The following is a 15,971-nucleotide window of genomic DNA, read 5'->3' as shown; positions in this document are numbered from 1 at the left end:
AAATTTAATTTGCCCGCAAGTGTGGTCTAGCAACTCTCAATTCCTATCTGAGCTGTATTCCTCAGAATCTGGATGGCCCAATCACATCGTGCAGGTAGACTATAGAGTCGGCGGGCGGGGCCATAATGAAGACGGCCGAGTTGCGTTTGCGTGCTTCTAGTAACACAGTCTGAGTCAACACAGAAACTGGCGAACGGCGGCGGTCTTTCGAATCAGCTCTGCCCGCGCCTCCGGAAGACTTGGAGTTAAGCTTTCCTCTGAGAAAAGAACAAAGAGCGGCACTGAAGTCATTCTTAAAAAGGGAAGATGTGTTCGGAGTTTAGCCGACCGGATACGGCGAATGTTTAATCAGTCAGCGAGCTCCCCTTCACCGTCGTTGCTCCGGTTGGTGTAGCGCTATCCTATCGCGTGCAGAGGGAGTTTGAAAGACAACCGTTTATCCCGCCCCTCGGACTGAGCCCTGTCTATGGTGAGTTTCCAGACCAAACATCTTGATGTGGGTCTGGCTTGTCAGGCTACTGATTTAGAGCAAATACACAAAATACTAAAAGCCACTTCAGGAGGAGGTCTGGGTCTCTTTACAGTCAAAACTAAAGTCTAAACACATATGGTTGTTGAAACCACATATGTAAATTTAACTCATCCCAACAATGCTAAAAAAATTAACGTATGAGAGCATGTTATAGGCCAGCGGTTCCAAAACTTTTTTACCTGCGCACCCCCTCCTATGTCCCGAACGGGTTCGCACACCCCCAATACTCACTTCAAAAAAACCAACAAAAAAAAATTCCAACAAAGCTTGTTTTATCGCCATATAAAGACTCAAGATGTTTAATCATGGGCAAATAACCAGAGCACGAATGACAATAACAACATCAAAAAAGTTTCAATATAATGCAACAAAGCTACGCGCAAGCTTCCACTTTTAAGAGAATGTGACAGACACAGGTCAGTAACAGAAAGCACGGTTATTTTCAGCCGCATAAAAGAAACATTGCAGCAACAGGCCGCTAGGTCATTTCAATGACTGGAGCCTGCATCACGCCGGTGGCACAAGCTCACCACGCCCTAAGAAATGTTTTCCGTGATCACATGATGAGAACGGCTTCAGTCCAGTATGAGCGCTCGTGTTACATGAAGTAGAAACATTATGAATGAAACTTGCTTTCAACATCCTAATTAAGAAAATACAGATAAATAATGCAGTTGTAAGTACATGTTAAGCTTTTCTTGTGATATTTTGCCGCCCGTCATGTCTACAGATCATTTTTATACTTCAGACGCTTTCAGACAAACCCTGACACGCAAATGGTTTCCGTGGTAATGAACAACAACACCGTAACGTGCTGGCGTATAGCGGTATAGTCTAACTTTTATTTGAGGAAATCTGTTGTAATAGGCTATTAGGTTTAAACTTATTGGTCCTGCGCTTTTTTAGTGGCATTCAGTATAAGGATATGGCTGTTCAGTGTTCATTGATTAGTTAGTGGTCTAATTCTCTCTTGCGCTGCTGCTTCGCTAGCATGAATGAATGAAGGAGCATCATCGGCATCGGGAGTTAACGCATTTTGAGCCAGCGGCTTGATTGATAAGGCTCTGTGTCCACAGACATTTCACCCTCCTCCACTTCAGGTGAAGGTGGTGGAGAAAAGTCCTCTACTTTAGATGACCGCTCTGTTGCAAAGCTACTGTCCTCACTCCAGTCACTATCCATCTTTGCGAGTCTGACAGCTGTCAAACAAGTTGTCACTACGGGTCTCAGGTGCACGTCCCCCCGCTCAGCCCCGCCCTTGTCTCCTCCCCTCTGTCTCCGCTGGGCTCTGCCCACTTTTGCAGCATTTTTCAAATATGGCCAGTGGGCGGAGTTAGGCTGTGAACAGGGGTTTAGTTACCCTTTAAAGAGAATAAGGTCCGATATAGATAAAATAAGTAAACACAAGGATCAATCTGAAACTTTTCAAGTGCAACATCAAATGTTTCACTATTCTTTCCGTCTCTTTTGCCTCCAAATCCTCACTCTCTCTTGGTCCCTCTCCTCCATCATCACTAACTGTCCCACTTGACAGTTTCCCTGATTTCAGCCAGTTAAGCATATATATATATATATATATATATATATATATATATATATATATATATACACACACACACATTTGGAATGAATGAAACGAGTTGGCACGCATAGAGATGTGACGTGTTGAAATTTTCCCACCGGTTAATCAATGTGTGACAACACCGGTAATACCGGTATCACCGACTGGGCTTTTAAATCACTAATTCTATCTAACCGAAAGGAACATATGCACACGGCGGCATCGGCATTAATAACGGAGCGGAGCAAAGTGAGTACTTTCAATGAATTCCTATGAAAGTTAAGCTTCCATATGCATGAACTGAAACCCCGCCAGTGCGCGCACACCGTGAATGTCAGCTCGTCAGTAAATGTCTCTGTGAGGCCTAGCAGATGTTAGTTTCGGTTTAGAATTAGCGCCGATTCGGGGGCGGGTTGCTTGTACTGTGGGTTCATTAGCCTATTATTCTTATTGAAAAACAAAACAACACACAATGACAAACTCACTTAAATAGGCACCTTTACATTTCACTTTGAAACCAAATTTTCCGCGATCATCTTGTCTTTTTTTTTATTGTATGGAAAATCCTATTTAAAAAAAACAGACCGGCATTACATTTTTCCTCTCGCGCACCCCCTGGGGGTTCTAATGAAGCCCAGCCTGACCCAGAGCTAACTCCAGCGAACCCCGTGTAAATTGAGTTTGAGACCCCTGATTTAGAGCAAATACACAAAATACTAAAAGCCACTTCAGGAGGTCTGGGTCTCTTTACAGTCAAAACTAAAGTCTAAACACATCTGGTTGTTGAAACCACATATGTAAATGTAACTCATCCCAACAATGCTAAAAAAAATTACGCATGAGAGCATGTTATAGGCCAACGGTTCCTAAATTTTTTACCTGCGCACCCCCTCCTATGTCCCACACTTTGGGAATCCCTGTTATAGGGTATATGATGTTAAAGCCAGATTTGACAGCGGTACCGCAGCACGCATCGCCACAGAGTATCTCTTCATCAAGCCAACGCACAAACTACCGCATATTAAACCAAAAGTAATGTTGTAGGTGTTTAACATACAATCATCTTCATTAAAAGTGCAGAAACTAAAAGATCTGACCAGTGCAGTGTCCACGCTCGCTCATTTTGCGGTCTTTAAATTTGAAATGAGCTGATGATCAATAAAATCTAGCTCATATCTGTTCATTTGACATGACGTGAACTCCATTAAATTTGCATACAGTGTGGGAACTGAAGATCAGACTCGTATCGGTTTTTCAGAGACACATTTATGTGCCCTTTGATTTACACACAGCGTGTGTGTTCTCCAGGTTGTGCTTACCAGGTTGTTTATTAAAGCCGAAATGTGCCCAGATGTCGGCTTTTAAAGAAGTTGTAGCATTTTAAACACTCATACACGCGTCTTGCCTACCTCTGCCTGTATGCTTCCCCGACAAAAGCACATCCGTGACAAATAACATTATATGTGACGTCAGTAACATTATAATCGGTTATGGTCTATTACTGAACCGATACAGAAGTCCTCGTCTGGATCGTGATGTATCGAAGAAGTGATTAATTTCGACACCCCAACTAGTTATGATTATAAAGGGCATTTATCTACATAATTAAAGTTTTATAAACTTCAGGGGAAGCGCATTCAGACAATTCAAACTAATTAAACAAGTGTAGCAGGCTTAGATAATTAAACCTAATTGAACATAAGAGGAGCACGTTAAACTAATTCGTTAAAGGTGCACTAGGCAGTTTCCGTCCACTAGAGGTCGCCTATTCAAAACAAAGGCGTAGTTTGATGACGGCAAGTGTGAGCGCAGCATCTTGGGACATGTGGTCTTCACCTCACAGCCGATGGAAAATAGGACTCGGGCAGAAATCACGTTCATGCATGCGGTTATTAATGTTACTGTAGTGTAAAGCAGAGCAGGACCGAGTGTTGAGGAGCTGAGCACGGCTGCTGGAGCGATTGGTTATTAACGTTACTGTAGTAAAGCAGAGCAGGACCGAGTGTTGAGGAGCTGAGCACGGCTGCTGGAGCGATTGGTTATTAACGTTACTGTAGTGAAGCAGAGCAGGACCGAGTGTTGAGGAGCTGAGCACGGCCGCTGGAGCGATTGGTTATTAACGTTACTGTAGTGAAGCAGAGCAGGAGCGAGTGTTGAGGAGCTGAGCACGGCCGCTGGAGCGATTGGTTATTAACGTTACTGTAGTGAAGCAGAGCAGGACCGAGTGTTGAGGAGCTGAGCACGGCCGCTGGAGCGATTGGTTATTAACGTTACTGTAGTGAAGCAGAGCAGGACCGAGTGTTGAGGAGCTGAGCACGGCCGCTGGAGCGATTGGTTATTAACGTTACTGTAGTGTAAAGCAGAGCAGGAGCGAGTGTTGAGGAGCTGAGCACGGCCGCTGGAGCGATTGGTTATTAACGTTACTGTAGTGAAGCAGAGCAGGACCGAGTGTTGTGGAGCTGAGCACGGCTGCTGGAGCGATTGGTTATTAACGTTACTGTAGTGAAGCAGAACAGGACCGAGTGTTGAGGAGCTGAGCACGGCTGCTGGAGCGATTGGTTATTAACGTTACTGTAGTGAAGCAGAGCAGGAGCGAGTGTTGAGGAGCTGAGCACGGCTGCTGGAGCGATTGGTTATTAACGTTACTGTAGTGAAGCAGAACAGGACCGAGTGTTGAGGAGCTCAGCACGGCCGCTGGAGCGATTGGTTATTAACGTTACTGTAGTGTAAAGCAGAGCAGGACCGAGTGTTGAGGAGCTGAGCACGGCCGCTGGAGCGATTGGTTATTAACGTTACTGTAGTGTACAGCAGAGCAGGAGCGAGTGTTGTGGAGCTGAGCACGGCTGCTGGAGCGATTGGTTATTAACGTTACTGTAGTGTAAAGCAGAGCAGGACCGAGTGTTGAGGAGCTGAGCACGGCCGCTGGAGCGATTGGTTATTAACGTTACTGTAGTGAAGCAGAGCAGGACCAAGTGTTGAGGAGCTGAGCACGGCCGCTGGAGCGATTGGTTATTAACGTTACTGTAGTGAAGCAGAGCAGGACCGAGTGTTGAGGAGCTGAGCACGGCCGCTGGAGCGATTGGTTATTAACGTTACTGTAGTGAAGCAGAGCAGGAGCGAGTGTTGTGGAGCTGAGCACGGCCGCTGGAGTGATTGGTTATTAACGTTACTGTAGTGAAGCAGAGCAGGAGCGAGTGTTGAGGAGCTGAGCATGGCTGCTGGAGCGATTGGTTATTAACGTTACTGTAGTGAAGCAGAGCAGGACCGAGTGTTGAGGAGCTGAGCACGGCTGCTGGAGCGATTGGTTATTAACGTTACTGTAGTGAAGCAGAGCAGGAGCGAGTGTTGAGGAGCTGAGCACGGCTGCTGGAGCGATTGGTTATTAACGTTACTGTAGTGAAGCAGAGCAGGACCGAGTGTTGAGGAGCTGAGCACGGCCGCTGGAGCGATTGGTTATTAACGTTACTGTAGTGTAAAGCAGAGCAGGACCGAGTGTTGAGGAGCTGAGCACGGCCGCTGGAGCGATTGGTTATTAACGTTACTGTAGTGAAGCAGAGCAGGACCGAGTGTTGAGGAGCTGAGCACGGCTGCTGGAGCGATTGGTTATTAACGTTACTGTAGTGAAGCAGAGCAGGACCGAGTGTTGAGGAGCTGAGCACGGCCGCTGGAGCGATTGGTTATTAACGTTACTGTAGTGTAAAGCAGAGCAGGACCGAGTGTTGAGGAGCTGAGCACGGCTGCTGGAGCGATTGTTAAACAAACACACGGCGCATGATTACCGGGGCTTTTATTATGACGGGACGGGACACAGTCGCCGGGGGCGCGCACTTCCGCTTTTCCTGTCATGAGTATAAGGTAAAGCAGCTCTGTTTATCACATTAGATACATTTAAGAGTGTTTAAAATGATGTTATGATGTTACTCTGTGCGTTCACTCGGCGCTGCTGTGACATGTTCACACTGCTAAGAGAAAAGCCCTTCTGCAGAATAAAACCGAGGGTAGCGCCGATATGACGCGATTGACAGGCGACTCCCTCAAACGCTATGCTGACACGTCCCGGTTCATTGGTTAAAATAGCAATTGTCTCACAATTTACAAATAGTTTGAAACATTTGGGATATTTTAAGTACTCAACTGAACAAAATATATAACACTGGCCTAGTGGTTTTTGGATAATTTACTGCTAAAATACTACATAGTGCACCTTTAATGATAGGAGGTGTATATAGACAGCCGATTTACCTTCCCGTCATTGACAGTTTCTTAGCATCCCACCACCACCCCTTCTCCTCACTTACTTAACTAAAACTCCTATAAATATCAAAACAATCATAATACATGCAGTCTAGTTCTAGACTATCTCAATCCGGGGGGATACTCTGGGTCTGGGCAAAAATTTCAGAGCCCGGAGCCCTCCTCAGACAGCACGCCAAATATGCATAATCTTTATTCTATTTAATTGATTAAAGTGTGAACTCGTGAAACAACACCAGTGCAGGATGGATGAGAACCTGAATGAGCTCCAGGTCACACTGTCCTCTCTCATAGGCCACGAAGGCCAGGTGTGGGTCCCTCTTCTCACAGTAACGGCCCACGATGGCACTATCGTAGTGCAGGTTCTCTCGCAGGAAGCGCTCAGGGCTGCTGTTGCTGTCAATGTAGATTTTGGCCAGGGCATTATGGGTAGCAGGTTCTTCACAGCCGTCCTGAACACGAGACTCCAGCCAGGACAGGAGCAGCTTCAGTCTGAACACAAACAGGATACACTCTTCTGTCAGGCTGTGATTCAGGACGGGGTATTATAGACAAAAATAGATCAAAAACAAATGTCTTTCTGGTGATTTCTGAAATTTGCTCTGAAATAAGAGTCATTTAACTCTTAAAACTGATTTATTATGTGATATAAACAGATAAGGGGGGCGTTTCCCCACTCTATATTGAAGACAGAAATGGGAGATTATTATAATAAACATGCTGAAACAACAACAAACATATAAATTGATATAATCTGCACAATTAAAATGAAAGATAAAAACACATAAGAAAGATAACGCAGCCTCTGGTGTTATTGATGCCTACTGGAAGTTACGTTTGGGCCACAAAAGAGCGCATGCGCAGTACTGTTTGTTTTTGTTGTTGCCGTTGAAACAGTCTTTATCGTAAATATTTAATGCATCTAATGATTTTAAGTAAAACTGCTATACAAATGAAAATGCATGTTTTAATCTGTCTGGAGAAGAGGACGGACCGGTTTCTTTTCTCCACTTCCTCCACCAGCTGGTCGGTGCTGAAATCTCCTCGTACGGCCAGGATGAGGCTCTTAATGGTGTCCTCTGAGCAGTCGACGTCCAGCAGGCCTCCAACCACCACCGGCAGCCGGCTGGGATTCACCTGCACACACACACACACACACGCACGCACACACACACACACGTTTGTTTTTGTGAAATGTGGGGACTCTCCATAGGCGTAATGGTTTTTATACTGTACAAATCGTATTTTCTATACCCTTACATTGCCCCTGCCCCTAAACCTACCCATCACACACACACACACACACACACACACAGCCACTAAACCTTCCCATCACAGGAAACATTCTGCATTTTTACTTTCTCAAAAAAAACTCATCCAGTCTGATTTATAAGCCTTTTGAAAAGTGGGGACATGGGTAATGTCCTCATATTTCACCCTCTCCTTGTAATACCTGTGTCATACCCATCTCATTTTACACCTTTGTGTCCTCATATGTCACAAAAACATGCCCACACACACACACACCTCAGGTAAATCTCAAATTAGTGACGCATGTGTGAGGGAAATGCGTTCAGGACTTTGGCTCTACCTTCTGTACGTAGATCTCAATGTATTTCTGCAGGCTGTTGCGGTACAGGTACAGAACCAGATCGTGGACGAAATCGAAGCGGTCGCACACGATGATGAGAGGAAGCTGGTCTGTGAGCTTGGCTTCCTGTGCAACGACACGACAGAAAAACACTTCAAAACCTGCAAACTAATACAAATCAGCATCTGGGGCCTGTACCGTGACTGTAGTTTAACAAACTCAGGGTTACAGGATTAGTTGAGTTGACAAAACCAAACCAATCAATTCAATCTCGTCTCTAGAGAGTCTCTCTCTCTCTCTCTCTCTCTCTCTCTCACCTTGAGGAAGTTCTTGACGCGCTCGGCGTCGTAGCAGTTGCTCTCTCGACAGATGCGCTCCACCTCTTTGATCTGGCCCGTCTTACACGCGGCCTGAATGTATTTGAAATGCACATCAGGGTCCTGACTGAAGTTCACGATTGATCCCAGAAAATAAAACAGCCCTTAAAGAGACAGGCAGAGAAATATTTCACAAAACCAACAAACTACAGTGTTTGAGGGCGGGGGAAAGAGACGCTGTTCAGCCAATCAAGACCAGAGGCCGGCATTATGCAAATTAGTTGCAACCCTACATCGCTTCAGCAGGAAGTGAGACTGGAGTTACTGACGACTAGTTTCTGGCATAATAGGGGCACTTTAAAGGTGCGCTATGTAGTATTTTTGCAGTAAATTATCCAAAAACCACTAGGCCAGTGTTATATTTTTTGTTCAGTTTAGTACTTACAATATCCCAAATGTTTCAATCCCAATTTTTTGTGAGAAAATTGCTATTTTAACCAATGAACCAGGACGTGTCAGCATAGCGTTTGAGGAAGTCGCCTGTCAATGGCGTCATATCTGCGTTACCCTCGGTTTTATTCTGCAGAAGCGCTTTTCTCTTAGCAGTGTGAACATGTCACAGCAGCGCCAAGCGAACGCACATAGTAACGTCATAACATTTTAAACACACTTAAATGTATCTAATATGATAAACACAGCTGCATCACATACCAATGACCGGAAAAAGCGGAAGTGCGCGCCCGGCGACTGTGTCCCGTCATAATAAAAGTCCAGGTGTTCGCGAGCCGTGTGTTTGTGTAACAATCCCTCCAGCAGCCGTGCTCAGCTCCTCAACACTCGGTCCTGCTCTGCTTTACTACAGTAACGTTAATAACCAATCGCTCCAGCAGCCGTGCTCAGCTCCTCAACACTCGCTCCTGCTCTGCTTCACTACAGTAACGTTAATAACCAATCGCTCCAGCAGCCGTGCTCAGCTCCTCAACACTCGGTCCTGCTCTGCTTTACACTACAGTAACGTTAATAACCAATCGCTCCAGCAGCCGTGCTCAGCTCCTCAACACTCGGTCCTGCTCTGCTTTACACTACAGTAACGTTAATAACCGCATGCATGAACGTGATTTCTGCCCGAGTCCTACTTTCCACCGGCTGTGAGGTGAAGACCACATGTCCCAAGATGCTGCGCTCACACCTGCCGTCATCAGACTACGCCTTTGTTTAGAATAGGCGCCCTCCAGTGGACGGAAAGTTGCATAGTGCACCTTTAATACATTCATGAGCGACTCACCCTCATAACTCTTAAAGGATTCAAAGAGCTCCACCAGCGTTTGCGTTCCCAGCTGCTCGTGGTACTTGGTTGCGACCTGAACGCTCAGCTGCAGGTTTTGGCGGAGGTTTGCCGCCAGCATGGCTCTCAAACACTCAACGGAGTCACCGACAGACAGAGAGCCGAAGAAATTCACCAACCACTGAGAGAAACGGAACAACAACCTTTAATACTACTGATATTTAGCTCAGAGTACACACACATACACACACTCACATGCGCGCACACACACACTCACATGCGCGCACACACAGTCACACTCACATGCACACACACACAAACATCCACACTGACGCACACACACACTCTCATTAACACACACATGAACACACACTTGCACACGCACACACACTCACATGCGCACACACTCACAAAACATCCGCACTAATGCACACACACATTCACTCACTAACACACACACACACTCACTCACTGATACGCACACACACACACACACTCATACAAACACACACACACACAAACACACACACACGCACTCTCACAAACACATATACACACACACTCTCTTTCACACACTCACACAAACAGACGCACACACTCTCTCATACACACACACTCTCGCACACACACACACACACACACACCTCTGGGTTGAGCAGGTGTGTGTGTACAATGGCTCGTTTGATGTCGTAGGGGTCAGTGTAATGCTCCAGCGCTCTCTGCAGTAAACCAGCTTTCTCACACAGCTGAGCGATGTGAGGACGCTCGTAGTGTGTGAACATCTGATTCCCCAGGATCGCGTCTGCAACCTGCAAACACACAACAGGCCCTGCTCAGAGACAAGTCTTCATGTGATGCTTTACTAATACTAAAACACTAGTTCTCAGATGGTCCCAGATAAAAAGCGTAAAGGGTTAGTTCACCCAAAAATGTAAATTCTGTCATTAATTCCTCCTGTGGTTGGACAGCCTTCACACTCCGTTCATCTTCACACACAGATGAAGATATTAGTGTGTAAATCCGATGGCTCAGAAAGGCCTTCATTGACACCAATGTCATTTCCTCTCTCAAGACCCATAAAGGCACTAAAGACGTCGTTACAAAGCCCATCTCACTACAGCGGCTCTACAGTCATTTATGAAGACACGAGAAGAGTTTGACGAGATGTTTCACGAGTCATTTATCTCTTAACATGAGACGAGTTTTTGTGCGCAAAAAAACAAAATAACAATAATAACGACTTATAGTGATTTTAAAACAAAGCTTCAAACAGTTATGAATCAGTGAATCTCTTCATAAAATGATTGTAGAGCCGCTGTAGTGAGATGGGCTTTGTAACGACGTCTTTAGTGCCTTTATGGGTCTTGAGAGAGGAAATGACATTGGTGTCAATGAAGGCCTTTCTGAGCCATCGGATTTCAACACTAATATCTTCATCTGTGTGTGAAGATGAATGAAGGTCTGATGGGTGTCCAACGACATTAGGGTAAGTAATTAATGACAGAATGTACATTTTTCGGTGAACTAACCCTTTAACACACATTATTATGATAGTGGCGCACGTCTCGTATTAATGGATAGTTCTGACAGCATTAGCGTCACCTGAGGGGCGTGAATGAGGTTCATCTCGAGGAGGCGTGTCTGTAGAGGCCCCTCCTCCGGCCTGTTGTTCTTCAGAGCGTCCAATAGGAATGAAGTACACTGCTGCACTAGATTACCCTCCATGAAGACGTCTACCACCTGAAACACACACACATAGAAATGAGTGTCGTCTCACGCCCATTTCACACTAGAGGATGGATACCCGACCCGAGCCCGACGGGTTCCGACGGTACCCGACGGGTCGGGCCGGGTTCGGACAGATATTTAGAAATGACGTTCGGGGTTCGGGTCGGGCTCGGTCACGTCAGCGCGAAAAGGCATTGAACCTTTTAAATTTAAAACTGCTTATTATGCAAGTAGCCAATGGGCCTGTTTAACTTGATGCAATGGTTTGTTTTTGTGATTAAAATACATGCATTATATAACCCTAACATCCGTCTTCCTGCATGTGGAAATTTGTTTATGTCGCCGTGACAACAATCCTTGTCATTCCAGTGAGCGCAACTTCAGCGCTGCTGGCAGGAGGACAGCCTTGAAGCCGTCCGCAGTTGATGCAATCCTTTTTCTACATAAAACCTCGATTAGCCTAAACTTTGATGGATAGATTATGTAAATAGATCCCATGTTGCAGTTTAGGAACCATACAGTTTGAGAAAATTGGTAAGATGACTTTCATTTCAATAAGCATTTAAATTGTGTTACGTTAATGTTTTGTTCTGTTAGCTTGGGCCATTTTTAGCAGACCTTTGTTCATTTAATTTCAGTTGGCTATTTGATTGGGCTCTGTGTAACGTTTGATGCCCCGTGTGCGCGCTGATGCGCTCGTCTGTAAACATTTCAGAATGCCTTTCTTACAGTTGCTTAATAAAAGCGGGATTTCCACACAAACAAACGTGCGTGTCATTAGTATATGAGGGGAAAAAATAGATTTTAACTGTCGGGCTCGGGTCGGGCTCGGACATAAATATTTGAATGCCTGTCGGGCTCGGGTCGGGTTCGGTTACTGCTCTGTCGGACGCGGGTCGGGCTCGGACAGAAAAATGCAGCCCGATCCGCACTCTATTTCACACACACTCCGTCTGCAATGTGTATGTGGTGTGTGATGCAGTGTGTACGCGGTGCAGGAGCCACACGCCCTGTTGTGTTTTCACATGTTCCACTATTGCATACCAAAAACACAGCATTTATTCATTATTTATTATTTAAAATCCAAAAGTTGTTACTGAACATGACTCGTCGGAATTGAAATTCTCTTTGTTTACTCTTTAATAGATGTCAGGTTTTATCATACTACATTTAAACAACATTTTATTCAATTAAAGGGTTACTTCAGCGATTAGCATATGGCTTTGTATCAGTAGAAACCCTGCAGTATATTCAAATGATTGTGCTTTCCCCCCCTCATATCCCCCTGAGACAAGAGATTTATGCATTTTATTTCTGGAAAAATTCCTCCTATGACGCAAATTGACGATTTTTGCATTATTGGAGGAATGTTTGCCCAAAGGCTAAAGACTACACCAGCAGAGGGAGCCATTTCCGCATGTTTTGAATCTGCGCATGTGGGATGGAGATCACACTCAGAGCTCAGATCAGCTACAGGCACTCATTTAAACGGAGCTATGGTGAGCAATGGAAGTCTTTTAACTTCTCCAATTAATTTCTATGAAAGTTAAGCTTGCAAAGGCATGAACTGAAACGCGCCAGACTGAACTCGCGTTGTGAATGTATGCCGCGAGTGTAGTCGCGATTACCTCAGCTCTCATCACTCCTGCAGTTAGTGCTCAGTGCTGTGATACTCGCGCGGTGTCTCACTCATTATATTAAACAGACACGTTCAGTTTTGAATTGTAGTCTTCTCTAGCTCAGTCACAGTAATCAAGTTGGTGGCTTTGGGAATGGCCTCACAGGGCAGCGAAGCATTCTGGGAATTGTAAATGCCCCCATGGGACAAAAATAAATTTTCTGTCTTTTCTCAGTCTAGAAGACACCAAATTCAAAAATAATTTCACATTTCTACTGCATTGATGACCCAGTTTAAAGTAGATCTTCCCAGCGCTGAAGTACCCCTTTAATAAATTCATCTATATATATAGCCTACTTTAGATTTAGCTCACACAAGTGGCAACACATTTAAACATAGGTTATAGCCTAACCCTTTTAAAATAAATCCTGCAGGTCATAAAGATACATAAAGATAAAAAATCCTGCAGGTCATGTTTTCCATCTTCTAGAAAGGACAAGTGCTCTCCCTTATGGCACTTTTTTAACCTAAATGCCAGGTAAGGTGTCGTTTCCTTGCTTTACTTGAGAAAAAAAGCCATGTGTTGACTTTGAAACGAGTATATTTTAAATGAAAAGCATCTGTGGTGAAATTGCTAGATTTTCACATCAGTACGTGTTTATTTTAATGCAAACAATGCACACACTGCAAAAAATGCTTTTCTTACTTAGTATTTTTGTCTTGTTTGTAGTCCAAACATCTGAAAATTCTTACATTAAAAAACATTTACTAGACAAGTACAAATTATTGTCTTGTTTTGGGAAAAAATGACTCAAAATGAAGGGAGTTTTTGCTTAAAATAAGCTAAATAATCTGCCAATGGGGTAAGAAAAATAATCTTGTTTTCTGTTTGAATTAAGATTATTTTTCTTACCCCACTGGCAGATTATTTATCTTATTTTAAGCAAAAACTCTCTTCATTTTGAGTCATTTTTTCCCAAAACAAGACAATTACTTTTGCTTGTCTAGTAAATCCTTCTTTTTTTAAAGAATTTTTAGATGTTTGGACTAGAAAGAAGACAAAAATAATTAAAGCTGCGAGCAGCGATGACGGGCCCAAGCCGGTGGCACCGCCACCCCGGTGGCATCAGCTTAACTGTGCACAGCAGGCCAATAGGCATTTAATATGGGAAAAAATAAAAAAAGGGACTATGTCAAAGTCATTTGAATTCACCTCATTAACTGCAGCAACTGGTGCTGCTATGACCAGGAACCACAACAGTCACATCTCTGAGATCAATTACATTTTATTCATTAATTTTATGTCAGATGATGTCAAATGTCAATTTCAAAATGAGTGCAGAATACGGTCCAAATGCTGAAGTTGTATTACCCTTACACTTCTCTCAATGTTAAAGAAAACAATTAAAAGTATTAGGATATCACTTTCAATTATGTGCAAATGTATTTTTTGCAGCTCAAAATATTGTAACTTCAGAAGACCAGTATTTTATATATATATAATACATTTTTTAAACTTATTTTTCACAATAAAGTGATAGATATTGCTGATAGCAATTATGATATAAAAGGGTTAAATTATGAAAAAACAAGAGACAAGGTGACACAGACAGAGTGAGAGAGACCCCCTACACACACACACACACACACACACACACACACACAGTGAGAGAGACCCCCTCCACACACACACACACACACACACACACACACACACACACACACACACACACACACACAGAGTGAGAGAGACCCCCTCCACACACACACACACAGAGTGATCCTGAGAGAGGGAGGGGGAAGGGGAATGACAGACACAAAATCTAAACAGTGAGAGAACATTGTTTTTATTTCACTGTCTGAAAACACCGTGTTGCAATAACAACAATAGTTTTATCTTCAAAACAGTGTTCCCTAGGACATATCCAACCTGGTTACTGAATAAGGCTACACTTCCACCTTCTGGTTATTCTATATTTAGTTATTCTATATTTATATTTAAACAAAAGGCATTAATATACTTTTTTTTAAGACAATTAAATGTTTTTTTCTTTTGTTAGTAATGTTTTTTTATATTTTAATTTTTTTATTAATAATTATTTGTATTAACACAATTATTTAACTAATTATATAAAACAATATTGTCAATGCCCTACAAATAAACTGGTTTTATACATTCATTTTTTTATTCAAACCCAGAATAAAATGTTTTATCCTTTAATGCAGGCCAAAGCACATCATTGAGAGGTAATCTTTTTAGACAGAAGAGTGGCTCACACACACATACACACACACTGTAGAAATCAGTGACACGTGTCCCCATGAGTCTGTGTGCATTCAGGTTGAAGTCCCCACCAGGCTAGCAAAAAGAACACACACACACACGCACACACACACACACAGTAGTAATGCTGAAGTATGCTGCAGGCAACTCTTATCAGTTAAGCCCATCCACCATCCCCCATCCACAACACACACACACACCCACCCACAAACACACACACATACACACACACTCATGTCTGGTTCACTATCTTTCTGGGGACTCATAGACGTAATGGTTTTTATGCTGTACAAACCATGTTCTGTCATCCTACACTGCCCCTGCCCCTAAACCTACTCCTCACACAAAACTTTCCTCAAAAGAACTCATTCTGTCTGATTTATTAGCTTTTGTACCCATTGGGAAGTCCCCATGAGTCTGTGTGCATTCAGGTTTAAGTCCCCACCAGCCTAGAAAACCATTGTCACACACACACAGAGGCAAGGTTTTTTGCTTGAAAGCTTATACAATATTGCCCTCTACTGGTCATTTAAGTGAGAGCATAAGTGTTGAAAAAAACCAAAAAAAAACAACAACAGTGTGATATATAGAATAACCAGCAGGTGGGAGTATAGCCTTATTTATGAACCAGGCACGTGTGTCCCTATTTTGTGTTTTTTAGGCTTTTGCTAAGGGAACACCGTTTGAGATATCCAATAACCGTTCGCATTTTAGCATCTTCTGTATATTTACTTCATGTTGTCCGAGTTTGGAGGAGATTGAATGAATCGCTTTTGAGGAGAGGGTAAAAACTCAGAGCTC

At 43.6% G+C, this 15,971-nt stretch overlaps 1 protein-coding gene across 4 annotated transcripts in view; it reads right to left on the bottom strand.

The window, feature by feature from the left end:
* cltcl1 (clathrin, heavy chain-like 1) overlaps positions 1-15,971 on the bottom strand; it is a 145,670-nt gene that overhangs the window by 43,670 nt on the left and 86,029 nt on the right. For all 4 annotated transcript variants that reach the window (XM_067414540.1, XM_067414541.1, XM_067414543.1 and 1 more), the window contains exons 11-17: positions 11,143-11,280; positions 10,185-10,349; positions 9,541-9,721; positions 8,256-8,419; positions 7,939-8,064; positions 7,342-7,484; positions 6,605-6,839 (exon numbers count right to left, since the gene is read on the bottom strand). In XM_067414540.1, coding sequence (XP_067270641.1) covers positions 6,605-6,839; positions 7,342-7,484; positions 7,939-8,064; positions 8,256-8,419; positions 9,541-9,721; positions 10,185-10,349; positions 11,143-11,280 — 1,152 coding nt within the window. The remainder of the gene's footprint in view (positions 1-6,604; positions 6,840-7,341; positions 7,485-7,938; positions 8,065-8,255; positions 8,420-9,540; positions 9,722-10,184; positions 10,350-11,142; positions 11,281-15,971) is intronic.

Source organism: Pseudorasbora parva, chromosome 13 (assembly GCF_024679245.1).
Source record: "Pseudorasbora parva isolate DD20220531a chromosome 13, ASM2467924v1, whole genome shotgun sequence".
Lineage (NCBI taxonomy): Eukaryota > Metazoa > Chordata > Actinopteri > Cypriniformes > Gobionidae > Pseudorasbora > Pseudorasbora parva.
Note: the sequence above shows the minus strand (reverse complement) of the source record. Positions and strands in the feature narration are given on the sequence as shown.